General features: G+C 42.3%; 1 protein-coding gene across 3 annotated transcripts in view; it reads right to left on the bottom strand.

Annotated features, from left to right (window-relative positions):
* Nucleotides 1-18151, bottom strand: part of reps2 (RALBP1 associated Eps domain containing 2) — a 226124-nt gene extending 207973 nt beyond the window's left edge. For 2 of the 3 annotated variants that reach the window (XM_067992674.1, XM_067992673.1), the window contains exon 1: nucleotides 17674-18136. In XM_067992674.1, the coding sequence (XP_067848775.1) occupies nucleotides 17674-17853 (180 nt within the window). In that variant the 5' untranslated portion in view covers nucleotides 17854-18136. Of the gene's footprint in view, nucleotides 1-17673 lie in introns of all 3 variants that reach the window. The other variant, XR_010964378.1, reaches the window with a different exon arrangement.
* Nucleotides 18152-18481: the final 330 nt, after the last annotated feature.

The raw sequence follows: 18481 nt of genomic DNA on the forward strand, positions 1-18481 counted from the left end.
AGTTCCATTTCATCCTTTGCCTCATCCAGCGCTTTAACAAAATAATTTTCTTCTTCCTTTCAGGTGTCAAGGACCGCAAGCGCCAACAATTCAGATACCAACGCCCCTCCTGATCCTTCTTCCCCTTCACTTTCCTCTGACCCCATAAGAAAAAAAATGTTCTGACGAAAGGTCTTCGACCTGAAATGTCAACTCTGTTCTTTTCTCCACAAATGCTGCCTGACTTGCTGAGTATTTCCAGCATTTTCTGTTTTTATTATCATGGAGGAGAAAGACAAGCATTCAACAAATAAGTGACAAAAATTATTCGTATGAAACTCTAGATAAATTCTCAGATTTTAAATTGCTTTGAGACACAGTTAACTAATACATTTTTAAATTAATATAAATGTAGAATAATACATGAATTTCTTTAAAATACACGATATAAAGAACTGAATACAGTTGAAAAGTAAAACTTTTCCCAAATGCACCGGCAGGTCATTGATTTATAGACTATCTACCAAGCTTTAAAACTTCGGCGTGTCTCCCATCAAAATCATACTGTACAAGATATGGCACGCAAGCCACAGTACCTGAATGCTGGCAAGCAGTGGAGAAATGAGATCTGGTTGGCAATGCCCTGGTGCTGTGGGGAGTAAGGGTTCTAACTTTTGACTGGTGTGAAACAAATAGACTACTTTATAAACATCAACCCCACCCAGCCAAACTACATAATATGGGTAAAACCAGCCACAGCTTCAGAAACTTGTTGAGTGGCCTAAAAAAAGTGGACAATTGGTCTTCCACCTGTGATCGATTTGTTTCTTTGTGTTAAAAAAAAGGACTCACTGGTTTGTATGATCAAACCCAGCGATGGTCCCGATGAGTTAACTATCAAAAAGGTACAAATTCCTCTCAGCACAATACGAGTGTACCTCAGATTCTTGGTATTTGGAGAAGATTGGGCATGATCCACTTCAAATGTATCATTGGAAATGCATCTTTCCTTATGATCCAAAATAATGTCTTATCTTTTAATATTGTCTTGGATGTGAAGAATCATCTATAGATATATGACACTCCCTCTAGTTTCTTGCCCAACTGGTCATTCCCCATGTGTGCCCCAATATAGCGAGTACTGGCAGATTAGTTAAATCACAAGCCTTATCCTGTGCTCAGCCTTCATGCATAGATACACGCTTCTAGCAATTGTCACTGGATAACAATCAGGAGTGGAAACCTTGCTTTTTGTTAATTAACTGGACAGTGCACCAACTGAAGAGGTTATTGCAGTAAGACTTCCCACAAGGGAAAGAACCAGTTAATTTACTTTGTGCAAAGTAAATGATAATGCATGTAGAATGTTGCAAATAATTTCCAAGACTATTAAATATTGAAATGATTACAGGAGTTAAAAATCTAATAGCAAATTTTTCTAAAAATATTGCACACTTAACAGAATCTGAAGAATCAGGGGGCATGTTGTCAATCTTTAGCCAATGATCCTTTTTTGTTGTTATTTCATTCCAGCAACACATTTCAGACAATTGATTTTTTCTCTGTAGTAATCTACATCGCACAATCCTTTCAAAATTTCATTTCATGAATCCAACAGCCCAGGCATTTCAATAGTCTTCTTGAATGAATTTGTGCCAAGAGTGCATTTTTCTCTTAAATGTATCCCTGACTATAGTGTACAATTCTGTGTAACATAGTTTGCATTGTACCTTGCTGTATATGCCATTTGTGACTTTAAGGCATGCTCATTTGTGACTTTAAGGCATGCTCATTTGAATCAGTCCAGGTGGCTCATTTTTCAGTTGTTAAATGTGTTCAAATAATTTCAACTAACCACTTATCTGATGGTTTTATTTACTGCTGGTTGTAAATTAAGTAGTGGGCTGGAAAATTGCAGCTGCGCAGTATAGTTGTAATCATGCAGGGTTACTGCCCAAAATGCATTTACACTCAATGATTCAAGAATGGGTGTCCAAAAGTTTTAAGCAAGAGTATTAAGGGCTACAAAACCAAGGCAAGTAAATGGAGTTAAGATCCAGATCAGCCATGATCTAGTTGAATGTCGGAACAGACTCTGGATTGGAAGCTGGAATGGAACTCAAAAAAGGGAAGAGTCAAGAAGAGATTGAAATTCTATTTCAGTGAGAAACAAAATATAAGGGTGCGAGGACTAGTGATGGAAATGGAGAGCATGTAAATTGTTGAGGAAGAGGAAGGGATAATGTGAGAAGAGGGTGCAGCAGATACAGTGGGCTTGGTTTTGGGCGTCTCAACCCACAATATGTTGTGAATCTTTAAGTTGTACTTGGACATTCTTCGTTGTGTCGAGAGAAAATAGAAAGAGCATGGATAGGGGGCTGTCACGTGTATACTAGGGGGTGCGTTTGCGACACATCCAATACGAGTACCATGCAGCCTACTGGTGGTGGCTCCTGGATATAGCTGTACATTGCATCTATTTTCACCAGCTGGCTGGGCAGCCTTTCACAAAGCTACAAGTGAGTTCAGGCCCCTAATAATTAAGACAATCATGGTGTGAATTCACATTTGACAAAAGTACTCTCCTATCAGTGATATCCTCTTTCTGCCCTCCACAAAGCCAATAATTCCTTGCTGGATTAGTTTCCACAGGCTCCCTCTAGTTCCTTGCCCAACTGGCCATTCTCCACATGTGCCCCAATAAAGTGAGTACTGCCAGATTATTCAAGTCACAAGCCTCATCCTATACTCAGCCAACATGCATAGATACGTGCTTCCAATAATTATCACTGGATAACAAATCAGGAGTGGAAACCTTGCCAGATATTTGTCTCCCTAACCAAAAAGTACCTAGGCCAAATCTACTGACCCAACATGGTGGATAGGGGAGCGTCTACAGATGTTGTCTATATGGACTTCCAGAAGGTATCTGATAAGGTTCCGGACAAGAGATTTTTAGCAAAAACGAGAACACACAGGAGGTATTGGAGGTAACCTTGTGACATGGGTTGGTAGGTAGGAGACAGAGAATAGGGGTAACGGGAATGTATTCCAATTGGCAGAATATGACAAGTGGTGTTCCCCAGGGATCTGTACTGCAACCTCAGCTTTTCACCATATATATCAATGACTTGGATGACGGAATAGAAAGTTGTATATCCAAGTTTGCAGATGACACCAAGTTAGGAGGCACAGCAAGTTGTGTTACAAAAAATACATAGGCAGATTAAGTGAGTGAACTCTATCTACTAGAGTATTACCTAATGTGGGGAAGTGAGAGGTAACATACTTTAAATCCAAAAAAGACATTTTCTTAATGGTGAGAGACTAGAAACTGTGGAGGAGCAAGGGATTTGGGTGTTCAGGTACACAAATCACTAAAAGCTAGGTACAAAAAGTAATCAAAGGCTAATGGAATGTTGGTCTTTATCTGAAGGGAGTTAGAATACAAAGGGAAGGAAGTGATGCTTTAGTTGTAGAGAGCTTTGGTCAGACCCCTTCTGGGAGGACTGTGTTCAGTTTTGGGCCCTGCATCTCAGGAAGGATTTATTGGCCTTGCAGGGGGTACATAACAGATTCACCAGAATGATATCAGGGTTTAAAAGGCTTAAATTAGGACAGGTTGCATAAACTTGGCTTGTATTCTCGAGTTTAGAGGCTTGAGGGGTGATGTAAATGATAAGATACGATAGGATACAGAGATACTATTTCCTCCAGTGTGGAAAGCCAGAACAAAGGGACATCTTAAAATTAGAGCTTGACCATTTAGGAGTGAAACCAAGAAGCACTTTTTCACACAAAGGGTAGTGGAAAAGTGAAACTCTCCCCAAAGGCTGTGGATGCTGGGTCAATTGAAGCTTTTAAGCCTGTGATCGGCAGATTTTTTTTATTAGGCAAGGGTATTATGGGATATGGATCAACGGCGGGTAAGTAGAGTTGATGTACAGATCAACCATGAACTAATTAAATGGCGTAACAGGCTTGAGGGACTGAATGGCCTACTGCTGTTCCTATAAGTGCTGCCTTGACGCGAACCAGCTAACTCAACGTAACCTGAGGTTTTTTGATGAGTTTGACTCAGTTACCCTCAGCTCTAACCAGCCATCGAGGGAACTACTTTCACTTTTATTTTTGCCCATGGACATCACTAAACAACCGACAGCTGAAAGGGTTCCTTAAGTTTTTCAAAAATGTAATTACGTGCCAGGAGTTAAAATAGAGAGTGCAGTTTTTAGGCCATAAGTTAAACTATTGCCTCATAACTTTTCCACTTCCGACATGATCAACTCGTTCTGTCCGTCTCAGGTCAGCGCCTCATTCCAATGGCCTTCCAACGTAGACTGCATCTCTATATTATTATACCTTTATCAGCACACACAATATTATTTGAGCTATAAGTCGCCAAACAAATTTAGCCATTTATTCTACAGTATTTCTTCAGTTTACTAGATAGCTTCCAAGGTTAAAATATTTGCTAGACCCTTTAACTGTTTAAAATCCAATTAAAGAAATACTAAAATGAGTTTACTTTGATCAGTATCAAATTCTAATTGGTAGTAAACCACATTTGAAAGCTATGTTTATTGTGTGCTATCAAAACACTTTCCAGCAAAGAATACTACTCAGCTGAATTTTAAAGCAACTATATTCAGTAAATGCACTATTATACTGAGCCCTATCGATTAAAGGGTCCCAGGTTCTATCCATGGTCTGTGCCAAGTTAGCGGATTTCAAAGTAATTTAATTTTCATAAGTGTGTTGAGGTGCAATCAGAAGTGACAAAATTTAAAACCTTTCCCAAATGTGTTTTTGTCAATCATTGCTGCATTACAAAAGTTAATTTAATTGTACCCTTGCTAAAAATTAAACACATTTTGACTTCACTTTCCAACTGATGATCTCTGCACTCAGAACAGATGTAACCAGAGTGGAAAAAGGCCAAACAATACATTCTTTCAACCACACCAACTTTAGTGAATGAACAAAACAAAAAAAAACACATTATAAAGCTTACAAAGTAACTCGCCCTAATAGCTCAGTGAGTAATGCACTACTCGGTGTGTGGCTGAGCTGTGTAAACTACAAGATGAAAGGTCCAATTCCCAATTTGTGCCAAGTAGTCAATCCCAGAGGGAGCAGCAGTAGTGGCACCCGGCAACTGGCCTCTGTACCCCTGGGCTAGGGAGAGAGAAAACGTGCCAGCTAAGGTTTCCACTCCAGATCACTATCCACTCGTTTGTGTTGGAAACTGCATGTATGTGAATGCCAGGCAAAGTCAATCAAGCTCAGCTGTGATGCTCTCCATGGTATAATAGTACCTGGGCTCATGTGAAAAATGGCTAAGTACCAAAAGGCTGGTGCACGTTCCATCCCATTTCCCATACTTCTTTTCTCTTTCCCTCTCCCACCAATGATAAGATCTCCCCGGTCCTCATCTTCCACCCCACCAGTCACTGCAGTTGACAGATCTTCTTCCACCATCATCCCTCCACCAAACACATCTTCCCCTCCCTCTCCTTTCAGCATTCTGATTGGACTGTTACCTCCATGACACATTGTCCACTCTTCAATCACCCCCAAAACCTGTTCTCCTTCCCCTGGCACCTTCTCATATGTGTACAGTAGATGTAACACTTGCCCATTCACCATTACCCAAGGCTCCAAACAGTCCCTCTGAGTGATACAGCAATTTCGTGGTACATCTTCCAACAGAGTACACGCTGCTCATAATGCGGCCTCCTCTACATCAGGGAGACCAAACATAGGTGATCGCTTTGCTGAATACCTCTGTTCTGTCCACAAGTGCGACCCTAAGCTATCTGTCGCTTGCTACTTCAATTTTCCATCCTATTCCCACTCTGACCTCCCTGTCATTGGCCTTCTGCACTGTTCCAATGAAATGCAAGCTCAAGGAACAGCTTCTCATCTTTCTATTAGGCACTTTGTGACCCTCTGGCTTGAACGTTGATTTCAGCAACTTCAGACTTAAACATTCAGCTGAAACACCCACTTCCTCTACCACCGGCTTACCGTGGCTGCAGAGTGTACTTTCCACAGGATGCACTGCAGCAAGTTGCCAAGGCTTATCTGGCAGCACCTCCCAAATCTGCAAACACCTAGAAGGACTAGGGCAGCAGGTGCATGGGAACACCATCGCCTCCAAGTTCATGTTCGCACACCGTCCTGATGTGGACATATATCACCGTTCCTTCATAGTCGCTGGGGTCAAAATCCTGGAACTCCCTACTTTGCAGCACTGTAGGAGTACCTTCACCACAAGGACTGCAATGGTTCAAGGCAGCGGCTCACCACCGCCACCTTCTCAAGGGGAACTACGGATAGACAATAAATACCAGCCTTGCCAGTGATGGATAACCAGGTGGTGAAGGATAGAATACTAGAGCCTGGTCTTCAGTTACTTCCAAGCCTTTATTCACACAGCTCAACATTACACACCCTCCTATAAATGGATACAGCAGAGTCCCCAGTTGATACCAACCACCTGAATACAATTAACACTAATTGATATAAATCACAGATCAATTAACAAGTGATGCCCATATCCAGGGAATGACTTTTTTTTTTAAATTCAGACCTTAACCACAGCTTCCATTTTCTCTGAGAATAGGTGCTGGTAATGTAGGATGGATGTGCTAGTGCTTCCAGGGATGGGGGAGGGAGCAGGTTGGTGTATGGGTTGGAGATTCCCATCTGTACACTGCCGGCGGGGTGGTCTGCACCCCTGGTGTTAAACTGCCTTTTTCTTCCACCAGACTCCTGGGCCACCGGATCCTGCTTCGGTTTACCAGGTTTTCATTCTCCCCTCTTGACTTAGCTATCCAGCTATAATTGGTCACACATTATCTGGGTCTTTTATTTCTCTAATTCCTCTCATCAGGTCTCCTTTTATCTTCCACTATTATCACTTGTCATTTAACCAACTTCTGTTCTCCACCTAATGACTTTACACGGCCTTCTTTCTCCCTGTATCCCTTGCTCCTCTTATAAGCTATTCATTTGTAATATCTTTCAGTTCTGATGAAGGGTTATACCTAAAACATGAACTACTTTCCTTTATCCACAAATTAGAACAGACTTTTTGTTTTTTTAAGTCTTCATTCTGAGCTGGAGCAAAATTCATTTTTTTATAGGCAAGGGCCCAAACACAAAATTGCCATTTTAATATTGGCACTGGGTAAATATCAAAGTGGCACAACATTCGCAGCCTATAAGCAAAACTAGTTTCCAGTGCCCCATGCTAAGTTAGCTGCCCCATTGTTGAGTGCCAGCAAGAAATGGCCACTGCATGTCCTAGATTACTACAAGGAACCCATTATTTTAAAGATGTCTCCTGTTGTTGGACTCTGGTATCTTCCAGGACATGACACATTTCTAAATTTTTTCCCTTTGAAAGCTATGCATTGAGTGGCACAGCACCCTAAATGAATCACCAAGCTTTGGTCTATGATATATCAGTAGCAATATCCAAAGCCATGTTGCTAGTAGCACTGACCATGTCCAAAATTAGCATGCAATCGCACTCAAAAGCATCAAGACGCTGCAGAAAAAAAGATAGACCTATTACAATCCTTACTTAAAGCACAAAAAAAAATTGCATATAGAGTCATAACAGCAATAAAACATGGACCGATCAGCAAAAACAAATCCACTACAACTATATACCATCTTTCACACTGCTGTTTAACAAGAAGTATGTTAGAATGTGAACTTACTTTCCCCCTAGACTGTACTATTTTTAAAATAAACACGCACACTAAAAGCTGAAAAATTTCTATTTGTTCTAGTCAAGCTTCGAAATCTCCATTATAAACTGCTCACTTTGTAACTCTTTGGACAAGTACATAATCTCGTTATTGTGATTTGCCCCTTCCATTTTCCTTAAATACATTATATCTGTATGATGTTACAAGTATTTGATTTTAACAATAGCAATCAGCATGGTTTAAAGAAAGTATTTTAAACAAGCTAGTAGAGGATAAAATTAAGTAGCACAAATCCTGTTGAATAACAATCTTCCCACATCAGTCATCCCTTTAATTGTTAGTTAGGAAATGGAAAAGGTTGGGATCCCTGGTGCATTTTGTTAACTGGGAACTGCACAAAGTGTCACACTAGTCTAAATGATTGCAGTTTAAAATATAGTAGCCTTTTGCCAATACCACTTTTCCTACTGCAATGGCTTAAACTGAAAACTTATCAGAGAACGCTACATACCATTGCTTCCTTAATAGGATACAACTCCAGTATCAGCAGTTGAACAGATGTTTTACTTTGCAGAACTCGCTATATTCAAAGAACACAATCTAAACTGCAATCTATAGCACTTTTTTTTTTGCACCGTTTCTCAACAATTTTCTCCCCAAATCAAGGCACCAACATTTTTCCCCTTGGGACAGTTTCGCAGGCACAAGGCACCATCCTGTACCTCAATACCCCATTATTGATGTATGAGCCCAGATAGCAGGAAGCTATTCTCCAGAGGGACATCACAGAGAGCCCAAACCTATTCTTACTAAATCATATACCCACACATGCACCTGGGGGTCCTGGATAGTGATCGTGACTGATTTTTGTCTCCCTCACCCAAGGGGCACTGAAGCCAATTGTAGCTTACTCCTGTCACCACCCTGGCTGAGATCAGCTAACTTAACACAGGGATCATCTTAAATAAAAACAGAAAATACTGGAAATACTCAGCAGGTCAGGCAGCATCTGTGGAGAAAGAAACAGAGTTAACATTTCAGGTTGATTATCTTTTGTCAGGAATCTTCTTGGTCTGCATGACTCAGCTACTCACAGCCATCAACAGCACCTATATGGCATTTTTTAAAAAATGGCAATCAATTTGGAGAACTAAAATATTTATTTCCCTAATGTCCTCTAGGACTATGCTTACACCATTCTGGAGCTGGATGCAAAGAAATGTACAAGAGTGCCTGCAAGAAGTTGGCTGCCAATCTTTCCCCTGTATTGGAAAGCACTTGACTGGCAATGGATGCCATCTTGACAGCATGGCAAAGACAAGATCTGGACATTGTTTAGTGGGGAAATCACAAGAGTAAACTTTAGGAAATTTTGCAAACTACCACCCCATCTCCAACCTCCCTTTCCTTTTCACAGTCCTTGAACGTATTGTCGTCTCCCAAATCCGTGCCCATCTTTCCCACAACTCCATATTTGAATCCCTCCAATCAGGTTTCCGCCCCTGCCACAATACTGAAACGGCCCTTATCAAAGTCACAAATGACATCCTATGTGACTGTGACCATGGTAAACTATCCTTCCACATCCTGCTCAAGCTGTCTGCAGCCTTTGACGTGGTCGACCACACCAGCCTCCTCCAACGCCTCTCCTCCGTCGTCCAGCTGGGTGGGGCTGCGCTCACCTGGTTCCGTTCTTATCTATCCAGTCATAGCCAGAGAATCACCTGCAACGGCTTCTCTTTCCATTCTGTTAACTCTGGAGTCCAAAGATCCATCCTCGGTCCCCTCCTATTTCTCATCTACATGCTGCCCCACGGCGACATCGCACAAAAACATGTCAGATTTCACATGTACGCTGACAACACCTAGCTCTACCTCACAACCACTTCCCTCAACCTCTCCACAGTGTGTTATATGTCACATTGCTTGTCCAGCATTTAGTACTGGATAAGCAAAAATTTCCTAGAGCTAAATATTGAGAAGACTGAAGCCATCACCCTTGGTCCCCGCCACAAACTCCATCCCTCTGCCTGGCCACTGTCTGAGGCTGAACTAGAACATTCACAATCTTGGCATCCTATTTGACCCTGAGATGAGCTTCGTACCACATGTACGCTCCATCAGCAAGACCACCTACTTCCACCACCATAACATCGCCCATCTCCGCCTCAGCTCATCTGCTGCTGAAACCCTCATCCATTCATGTGTTACCTCCAGACTGAACTATTCCAATGCTCTCCTGGCTGGCCTCCCATCTTCCACCCTCCATGAACTTCAGCTCATCCAAAACTCTGCTGCCCATAGCCTAACTCACACCAAGTCTCGTTCTCCCATCACCCCTATGCTCGCTGACATACATTGGCTCCTGGTCCGGGAACGTCTCGATTTTAAAATTCTCACCCTTGATTTCAAATCCTTCCAAGGCCTCGCCCCTCCCTATCCCTGTAACTTCCTCCAGCTCTACAACCTTCCGAGATCTCTGCGCTCCTCCAATTCTTGCCCCTTGCACATCCCTGATTTTAATCGATCCAGCATTGGCTGCCGTGCCTTCAGCTGCCTAGGCCCTAAGCTCTGGAATTCCCTCCCTAAACCTCTCTGCCTCGCTCTCCTCCTTTAAGGCACTCCTTAAAACCTACCTCTTTGACCAAGTTTTTGGTCACCTGTCCTAATACCTCCTTATGTGGCTCAGTGTCAAAATTTGTTTGATAACGCTCCTGTGAAGCACCTTGAAACGTTTTACTACGTTAAAGGCACTGGATGAATGCAAGTTGTTGTTGTTGTGAGGACATTAATGATTAAGGAGCTTGTAAAACTTTATAATAGTTTGTATTAATGCAGTAAGCAGACTAGCCACAACTCTATGTGGTGTAATATTCCACAGAGCATTACAATTTTAGCTATGAAAGTGTTTTTAAGTACACATTACTCCAGACCTTGAAGTTATGTGTACAAAAATTGCTTTGTTTTATAAACTTCAATGTTTTGACCCTAAATGGTAAACATAGAAATATTTTTTTTTTAAAAAGGTATGTTATAAATATTATTGACATTTCTAGGTAGCATCAGATATTAGAGCAAGTAAAACACCATTGCTGCTCATGACTGTGGCTTTCCAGAGGAAACTTAAATCAAGAGGAATCTTTTTGGTCCACCCTCATTACATGCAAAAAAAATTCTGCTTGGGTAATCTAACTTTATCTGTCTCTCTAAGGTTAATATTTGGGTCTGGTTCCATTTCAAAATAATCCACTAAACAGGAAGCTAGTTATTTTACCAACACAAAGTTTCACTGTGTCTTCCAGGAGTAAGTCACAATAAGCTTTGGATACTTCCCTTATTAACTCCAATCTAAACCAATCCTCCTGTCCAATAGATTATCATGCCAGAAGAATATTTTAGGGCAAGTCTTGAAAATGTTTGACATTGGGTACCCAGCTCCCTGTAGCTCTTCCAAGCTGCCAGAAACATAGGGTAGAGGTACAACAGGCATTGAAGTATCTTGACTTAACCTTCCCACTGAAGAAGCAAGAAAGACTTGCATTTATATAGTACCTTTCACAACCTCAGGATGTCCCAAAGCACTTCAAAATCAATGCAATACTTTTGAAGTGTAGTCACTGTTGTAATGTAGGAACACTGAAACATGATGTGGAGACAATATTTTCATCCACTTTTCTTTGAGGATTATATGACTTCAGTTATAGGCAAGCTGTTACAATGGATCATTAGCAATTCTGTATATGACCACCTGGCTCTGAGTTCTGGCTTTTGGAAAAGATCCTATCTGAATTTTTTGAAGAAGTTACTATGTTGGTGGATGACTATATTCTTAGATTGTCATAAAGCTTTTAACAAGGTGCCATACAATAAGCTGCTTTGTAAGATAGAGTCCTGTGGGATTTGAGGGCAGATTTTGGATTGGATAAGGTTGAGCTTGCATTCTCACAGGCTGAAAAGATTGTTACTAATAGTGGTGGTTCTGATTGGAGATCAGTTATTACTGGAGTGTCACAGGGATCAGTATTAGGACTGTTGCTCTTCATAATCTGTATTAATGACCCGGATAAAGGCATTAGGGGAACTGTTTGCAGATGACAAAGATTTGTGCAAGTGATTAAACCTTGGATCAGAAAAAAAACTATGTAAATAACAACATGCATTTATATAGCACCTTTAACTTAGAAAACAACCTAAGGCACTTCATAGTGGCATAATCAGACAAAAATGGACACCAAGCCAAAGGAGGATATTAGGAGAGGTAACCAAAAGCTTAGTCAAAGAGATAAGTTTTAGGGAGAGTCTTAAATGTCAGCATTGACTCATAGGTTCACTTGAGAGGGCAGATGTGCTACCTAATAGATTCCATGGCGTTATTCGAAGAGGAGCAAAATGGCACTCCTGTTGACCTGGACAACATTTATCCCTCAACCAACACTGCCAAAACCAGATTATCTGATCATTTATCTCCATGCTATTTGTGGGACCTTGCACTGCACAAATTGGCTGCCGTGTTTCCTACATTACAACGTTAACTACAATTCAAAAATACTTCAGTAACTGTGAGGTGCTTCTGGACAACCTGATTTTGTGTTAGGCGTTATATAAATGCAATGGTGATGGAGAGGATAAGGGGGCGGAAGCGCAGCTTATCAAACAGGACACAGAGGTTGCGAATAGACTGGTTCAAACTAAGCCTGTGACCAGGGAAGGGGAACGGAGTCAATGGCAAGTGTTTGTGGTGGGGGCTGAAGATGGCGGCTTTGGTCTTACCAACGTTTAACTGGAGGAAATTGCGACATCTCCAGGACTGGATGTCAGACAAACAATTGGATAATATAGAGGCAGTGGAGGGGTCGAGAGAGCAGGTGTTGAGGTAGAGCTGACTGTTTTGAAGCTGAACTTGGATGATGAGGAATAGGAGGAGGCCAAGAATAGATCCTTGGGGCAACTCCAGGGTAACGGTGCAGGGATGGGATGGGAAACCATTGCTGGAGATGCTTTGGCTTACAATTGGATGCCATTTCCCCACCCCCCCTGAACTGGCCTGGGCTTTAGTGTGCTTTTTGATATGCCTGTCCCGGGAGATTAAGTGCCTTCTGGTGGGCTGGGTCTCATGATGTTTCACTGTACGATGACTGTACGGGAAAGGCTCGATGGACTAGCTGGTCTTTTCCTGTCCAACATTTTCATATTTTTGTATATTTTGATGTCTTATTCCATTTCCTCTGGTTTGTCAGTATTTCTTTAGAATGCAGAATTATAAGTGTGGAATAAAGGTATTTATCTGGAGAGTGTAATCTGCAAACCAAGAGTTTTCTAAACTTTGTCAGCAACCTGTTGATATTAGGTCATCAGCAAAGTGATGAAATGTCCAATCTGAAGACATCAGAAGGTGCCAACTTGCAACCAGAAGCATGAATTGAGACAAAAATATGCAGAATTCTCCCTGTAATGCATTAATTGGAAAATGTAGTTGAGCTACTTGGAATCTCAGTTCTGAAAACACACTTCCAAACTCAATGGGAATAAGGGTTTTCCCAGACATGTGATGGAGGAGGAAATCCTACATCTATTTAAAGAAAACACTTCCAATTTTGTTTTGTGTTCCCAGGGAGAAGTGCCCTCTGTATTTGTGGTGCACCATATCCAGGCAATTGCATGACTCCCAAGTGGAATTTTAACATGCATTTGAGAAATAGATGGAAATCAGATACTTAATATTCATACACTAGTACAAAATGCCACTTTGTATCAATAAATAATAGGCATTGCTTAAGCCAAAATGAGTCAATGCAAGTCAGAAAAACTTCAGTCCAGGACATTTAAATAATGCACTTTAACAGAACTGACAACTACAGTGGTATATAGAATAAAAACAAGCTGTTTATGTTACAGGTTTTTCTTCACGTGATCAAATTGTTGAGTTAAAGAATTACTATACACTGCTAGTACATAAGTTAGTTTGTTTTATTACTGTAATTTAAAAAGGACTTACCACCCAACAAAAATTAATACAAACTATCTACCTACTTCTATTCATATTTATTCCAGTAACAGGTTCTAGCATCAAGAGAGCACATGTTAAAAGGCAGGCTGGAGAACAAAATGTGCAGAAATGGAGACTGGGATCAAATAATGAAGATTAACTCATGTTCTACCATGAAAGAAAGACTTGCATTTATATGGCGCCTTTCATGACCTCACCATGTCCCAACCATGTCCCAAAGCACTTTATAGCCAATAAAGTACATTTGAAGTGTAGCCACTGTTGTAATGTAGGAAATGCAGCACCAATTTTGCACAAAGCAAGGTACCTCAATGACCAGATAAGAAAAAACAGGTTAAGTGAAGTTGGGTGAGGGATAAACTTTGGCCTGCTCCTCTTCAAAAAAAAGTGCCATGGGATTTTTTATGTCTACCTGAGGGCAGACGGGGGCCTCGATTTAATATCTCATCTGTAAGACGGCACCTCCGACGGTGCAGCACTCTCTCAGCACTGCACTGGAGTGTCAGCCTGGATTTTGTGCTCAAGTCTCTGGAGTGGGACTGGAACCCATAACCTTCTGACTTAGAGGCAAGACTGCTACCACTGAGCCATGGTACGTTTGACGACAACAATTTGCATTTATATAGTGCCTTTAATGTAGAAAAATGTCCCAGTGTACTTTACAGAAGCGTAGTCAGACAAAAACTGACACCGAGCCTAAGAAGGAGACATTAAGTCAGGAGATCAAAAGCTTGGTCAAAAAGATACTTTTAAAGGAGTGTCTTAAAAGGAGGAGAGAGGTGGAGAGGTTTAGGGAGGGAATTCTTGAGCTTAAGGCTTAAACGGTTGATGGCACGGCCATCAATGGTGGGGCGAAGGAAGTGGGAGGTGCACAAGAATTGGAGAAGCGCAGAGTTCTTGGAGGGTTGTAGGGCTGGAGAAGGTTACAGAGATAGGGAGGGGTGAGGCCACAAATGGATTTGAGCATGAGGGTGAGAATTTTAAAATCAAGGCATTGGTGGACCAGAAGCCAATATAGGTCAGCGAGCACAGCAAGGTGAATGGGATGGAGAGAGTTAGGGTATAGGCAGCAGAGTTTTAAATGAGCTCAAGTTTATGGAGAATGGAATATGGGACCTGGCCAGGAAAATATTGGAATAATCGAGTCTGGAGGTAACAAAAGCATGGATGGGGGTTTCAGCAGCAGCTGGGCTGAGGCAGGGCTGGAGATGATGAAGGTGGAAGTAGGCGATCATTATGATGGAAAATATATGCGGTCAGAAGCTCAGTTCATGGTCAAATAGGACACCGAGGTTACAAACAGTCTGGTTCAGCCTGAGTGTGCGGCCAGGGCACCAACTTATTGATAAAGATTAGTAATGCAGGACTGGAGGGTCATCACCATTTTGCAGGTTATTAGAAGGCCCACTGCTGAACTGGAGTGTCCTTTGGATATTATGGAAACAAGACGATTCTGGGTCAGGTCATGAATTCCTTAAATAACATCTCTAAGCATCATCAAGCAGGTTAAATTGGTCTACATGCATTTTTACAGTAGGTAAGACAAGCACAAAAAGTAAACATAGTAGATATCGGTTTGGATTCAAACAAAAAATTTTCACGCAACAAATAAAAGTTGTACTTATTTTAATTCTATGTATTTTTCCACAAAGGTACATTTAAATTTCTTTGCAATTTCTTTGTATAATGCTGGTAATTTGACCAATATATTGTAGTCAGTTCTGTGATAACTATCTAACTGCACTCCAATTGTAACCAACTCCCAGTTCTGACAGAAGGTCACAAACCTGAAACGTTAACCCCACCTTCCCCTCTCCACAGATGCTACCTGACTTGCTGAGTGTTGCAACATTTTGTTTTTATTTCTAGCTGTCTTTCCAGTTCAGCAGCGTAATTTCTTCAGCTTTCACACCCATTAATCTTTATGCTAAATACTACATCTATAAAAAAAGCTTTGGACTGAATTGCATATTCTTGCATTTAGGGGTTATTTGATTAAAAATGCAGTTCCATTTGTAAATCAAGCAGATGCCACACTGCCTACCAGGGATGAAAACTGAGCATCGTTTTACACTGAGGGTCTAATTGGCTCCTCTGTCGTGTCTCAGTGTTTCAAACCATCCAAATGCCAGGAATGGTGTGAAAATAAACTCCCCAGTCACCCAGATATTGTCAGTGCGCTAACGCGTCAGCACTGGCCTGACACTACAAATTCAAGGCTGAGTTTGGGTTCTGCCAGAACCACTCAGCTTCAGATCTCATTACAGCCTTAGTCCAAACGAGAACACAAGAGCTGAGGTGAGGTTGAGGAGAGTGACTACCTTTGACATCAAGGCAGCATTCAACTGAGTGTGGCACTAAGGAACCCTAGTAAAATTGAAGTCAATGGGGATCAAGGGGAAAATGCTCCAGTGGCTGGAATCATATATGGCAGTTGGAGGCTAATCATCTCAGCTCCAGAAGTTCCTCAGAGCCGTATCCAAGGCCCATCTATCTTCAGTTGCTTCATCAATGATCTGCACCCAGTCATAAGGTCAGAGGTGGGACTGTTCACTGATGATTGCACAGTATTCAGCTCCATTTGCAATTCCTTAGATAATGAAGCAGTCCATGCCCTCATGCAGCAAGATCTGGAGAACTTGGGATGATAAGTGGCAAGTAACATTTGTGCCATAAAAGTGCCAGGCAATGACCATCTCCAACAAGAGAGCCTAACCACCTCCCACTGACATTCAATGGCATTACCATCACCGACTCCCCCACCATCAACGTTGTGGGGGTTACCATTAACCAGAAACTCAACAGTCATGTAAGTGCCATGGTTACTAGAGCAGGTCAGAGACTGGGTATTCTGCAGCAAGTGGCTTGCCTCCTGACTCTCCACCACCGACAAGATTCAGGAGTGTGATGGAATACTCTTCACTTGCCTGGGCAGGTGCAGCTGCAACACTCAAGAAGCTCAACACCACCCAGGACAAAGCAGTCAGCTTGATCGGAACCCAATGCACCAGCTTAAACATCCACTCCCTCCACCATCAGCGTACCATGGCTGCAGTATATTAGTATCTACAGGATGCACTGCAGCAAGTTACCAAGGCTTCTTTGGCAGTACCTCCCAAACCCACAACATCCACCATCTAGAAGGACAAGGGCAGCAGATGCATGGGAACACCATCACCTCCAAGTTCCCCTCCAAGGGGCACACCTTTCTGACGTGGGCATATATCACTGTTCGTTCATCATCAATGGGTTAAAATCCCTGGAGTTCCCTAACAGCACTGTCGGAGTATCACCATCACATGGACTGTAGCAGTTCAAGAAGGTGGCACACCACCACCTTCTCAAGGGCAACGGATGCTAGCCTTGCCAGCAATGCCCACATCCAGAGAATGAATAAAAATGTATATGGCACGATTGGAAATGAATACTCGATTTTTCATGAAACTAAACACTCAAACCAGCACAAGTAATCCTGATGCGATTATGCAAGATTTAAGAATTAATTGCATTAAACCTCAGTGTGCAGAAAATCAGCTGAGACGATACATGTTGAAACTGCACTCGTTTTTCACAAATACGCGTGGTGAATGAATCAAGGCAAAAGGTATGTGGCGATGGTTGGAGCTGCAATATATCAAATTGGGAGAAATCGCGTGTAGCTCACAACGCAGATGCCTGCAGCATTCACACAGCGACAAAATAATGATCCACTTTTCGCGTACTTAAACTGTGAATCAAATAACTTCAACCGTGAATAGCTTTAGAGACGAGGGCAACCAGAAACAAGTTGAAAATAAAGTGAAGACGTTTATTGGAAAATACAGAAAAACGAATTTTAAAAAGTTTCAGCAGCGCAACAGCTCTCTTTGAAGACTTGCACTGGAAAATATTCTGGATGCAATGCCTCATCACACAGTTAAGAGTCATTTAAAAAAAAATAAACGACACAGCTCCTCCACTTACCTGGTGTAAAGTGTCGGGAGGGAGCTGGGACGCTCGGAACAAGTCGCCAACTTTAGCTCCTGTTGCAACTTTGCCCGTGCTGTCGGCATCTGGGGAAGCGAACGAGAAGAGGTCGGAGAAGCACTTCTCCTCCCTGTCACTCAGAACCATCCCCGGGGCACGCGCGCTCTCCCGGGACATTCTACAGCTGTTCCCCGGGCCACCAGAACACTGTCCCTCGACTAGAAGAAGCTGCCTGACCGGCTCTTCACTCAAGTCCAAGTCGTCGTCGTCGTCGTCGTCGTCGTCGTCGTCGTCTCCACCCTCCTCCTCCTCCTCCTCCTCCTGCCTGTCACGGCTCTTCACCCCGCCCTGGTTGGGCCACTTTTATATTTATTTACTATTTCCTCCCGCAGCTCCACGCGCCGGCAGCCACCGCCATTTTTTTTAACCAGCCGACGTGACGTCATCGCAGCCCGGCTGCGGCTCGCCCACCAGCTGCTGCAGGGCTCAGTCTGTGCACCCCGGAACATGGGAACGGCCCTGCACCGAGGATGACGACTTGAAGATGTTTCAAGTCGTGTCAAATGGGTTCAAGCAGCGGTTTCCAGCCTGCACCAAAAAAAAAAGCCGCGCATCACGACTTTTGCATAGGAGATGCTCGTTTGTATGATAAAGGTGAGGTACTTCACGTACCTGGACCGATTCAAGCTTGCATTATGCCAAGAGCAGTGCAAATGGAGAATTCGTTTTGTATATTAAAGTAGTAGTTGACAGCCTGTCCAGTCACTATACCAACAGCAATTTTTTAAAAAATCAGGTTGCTCAC

Source organism: Heptranchias perlo, chromosome 11 (assembly GCF_035084215.1).
Source record: "Heptranchias perlo isolate sHepPer1 chromosome 11, sHepPer1.hap1, whole genome shotgun sequence".
Lineage (NCBI taxonomy): Eukaryota > Metazoa > Chordata > Chondrichthyes > Hexanchiformes > Hexanchidae > Heptranchias > Heptranchias perlo.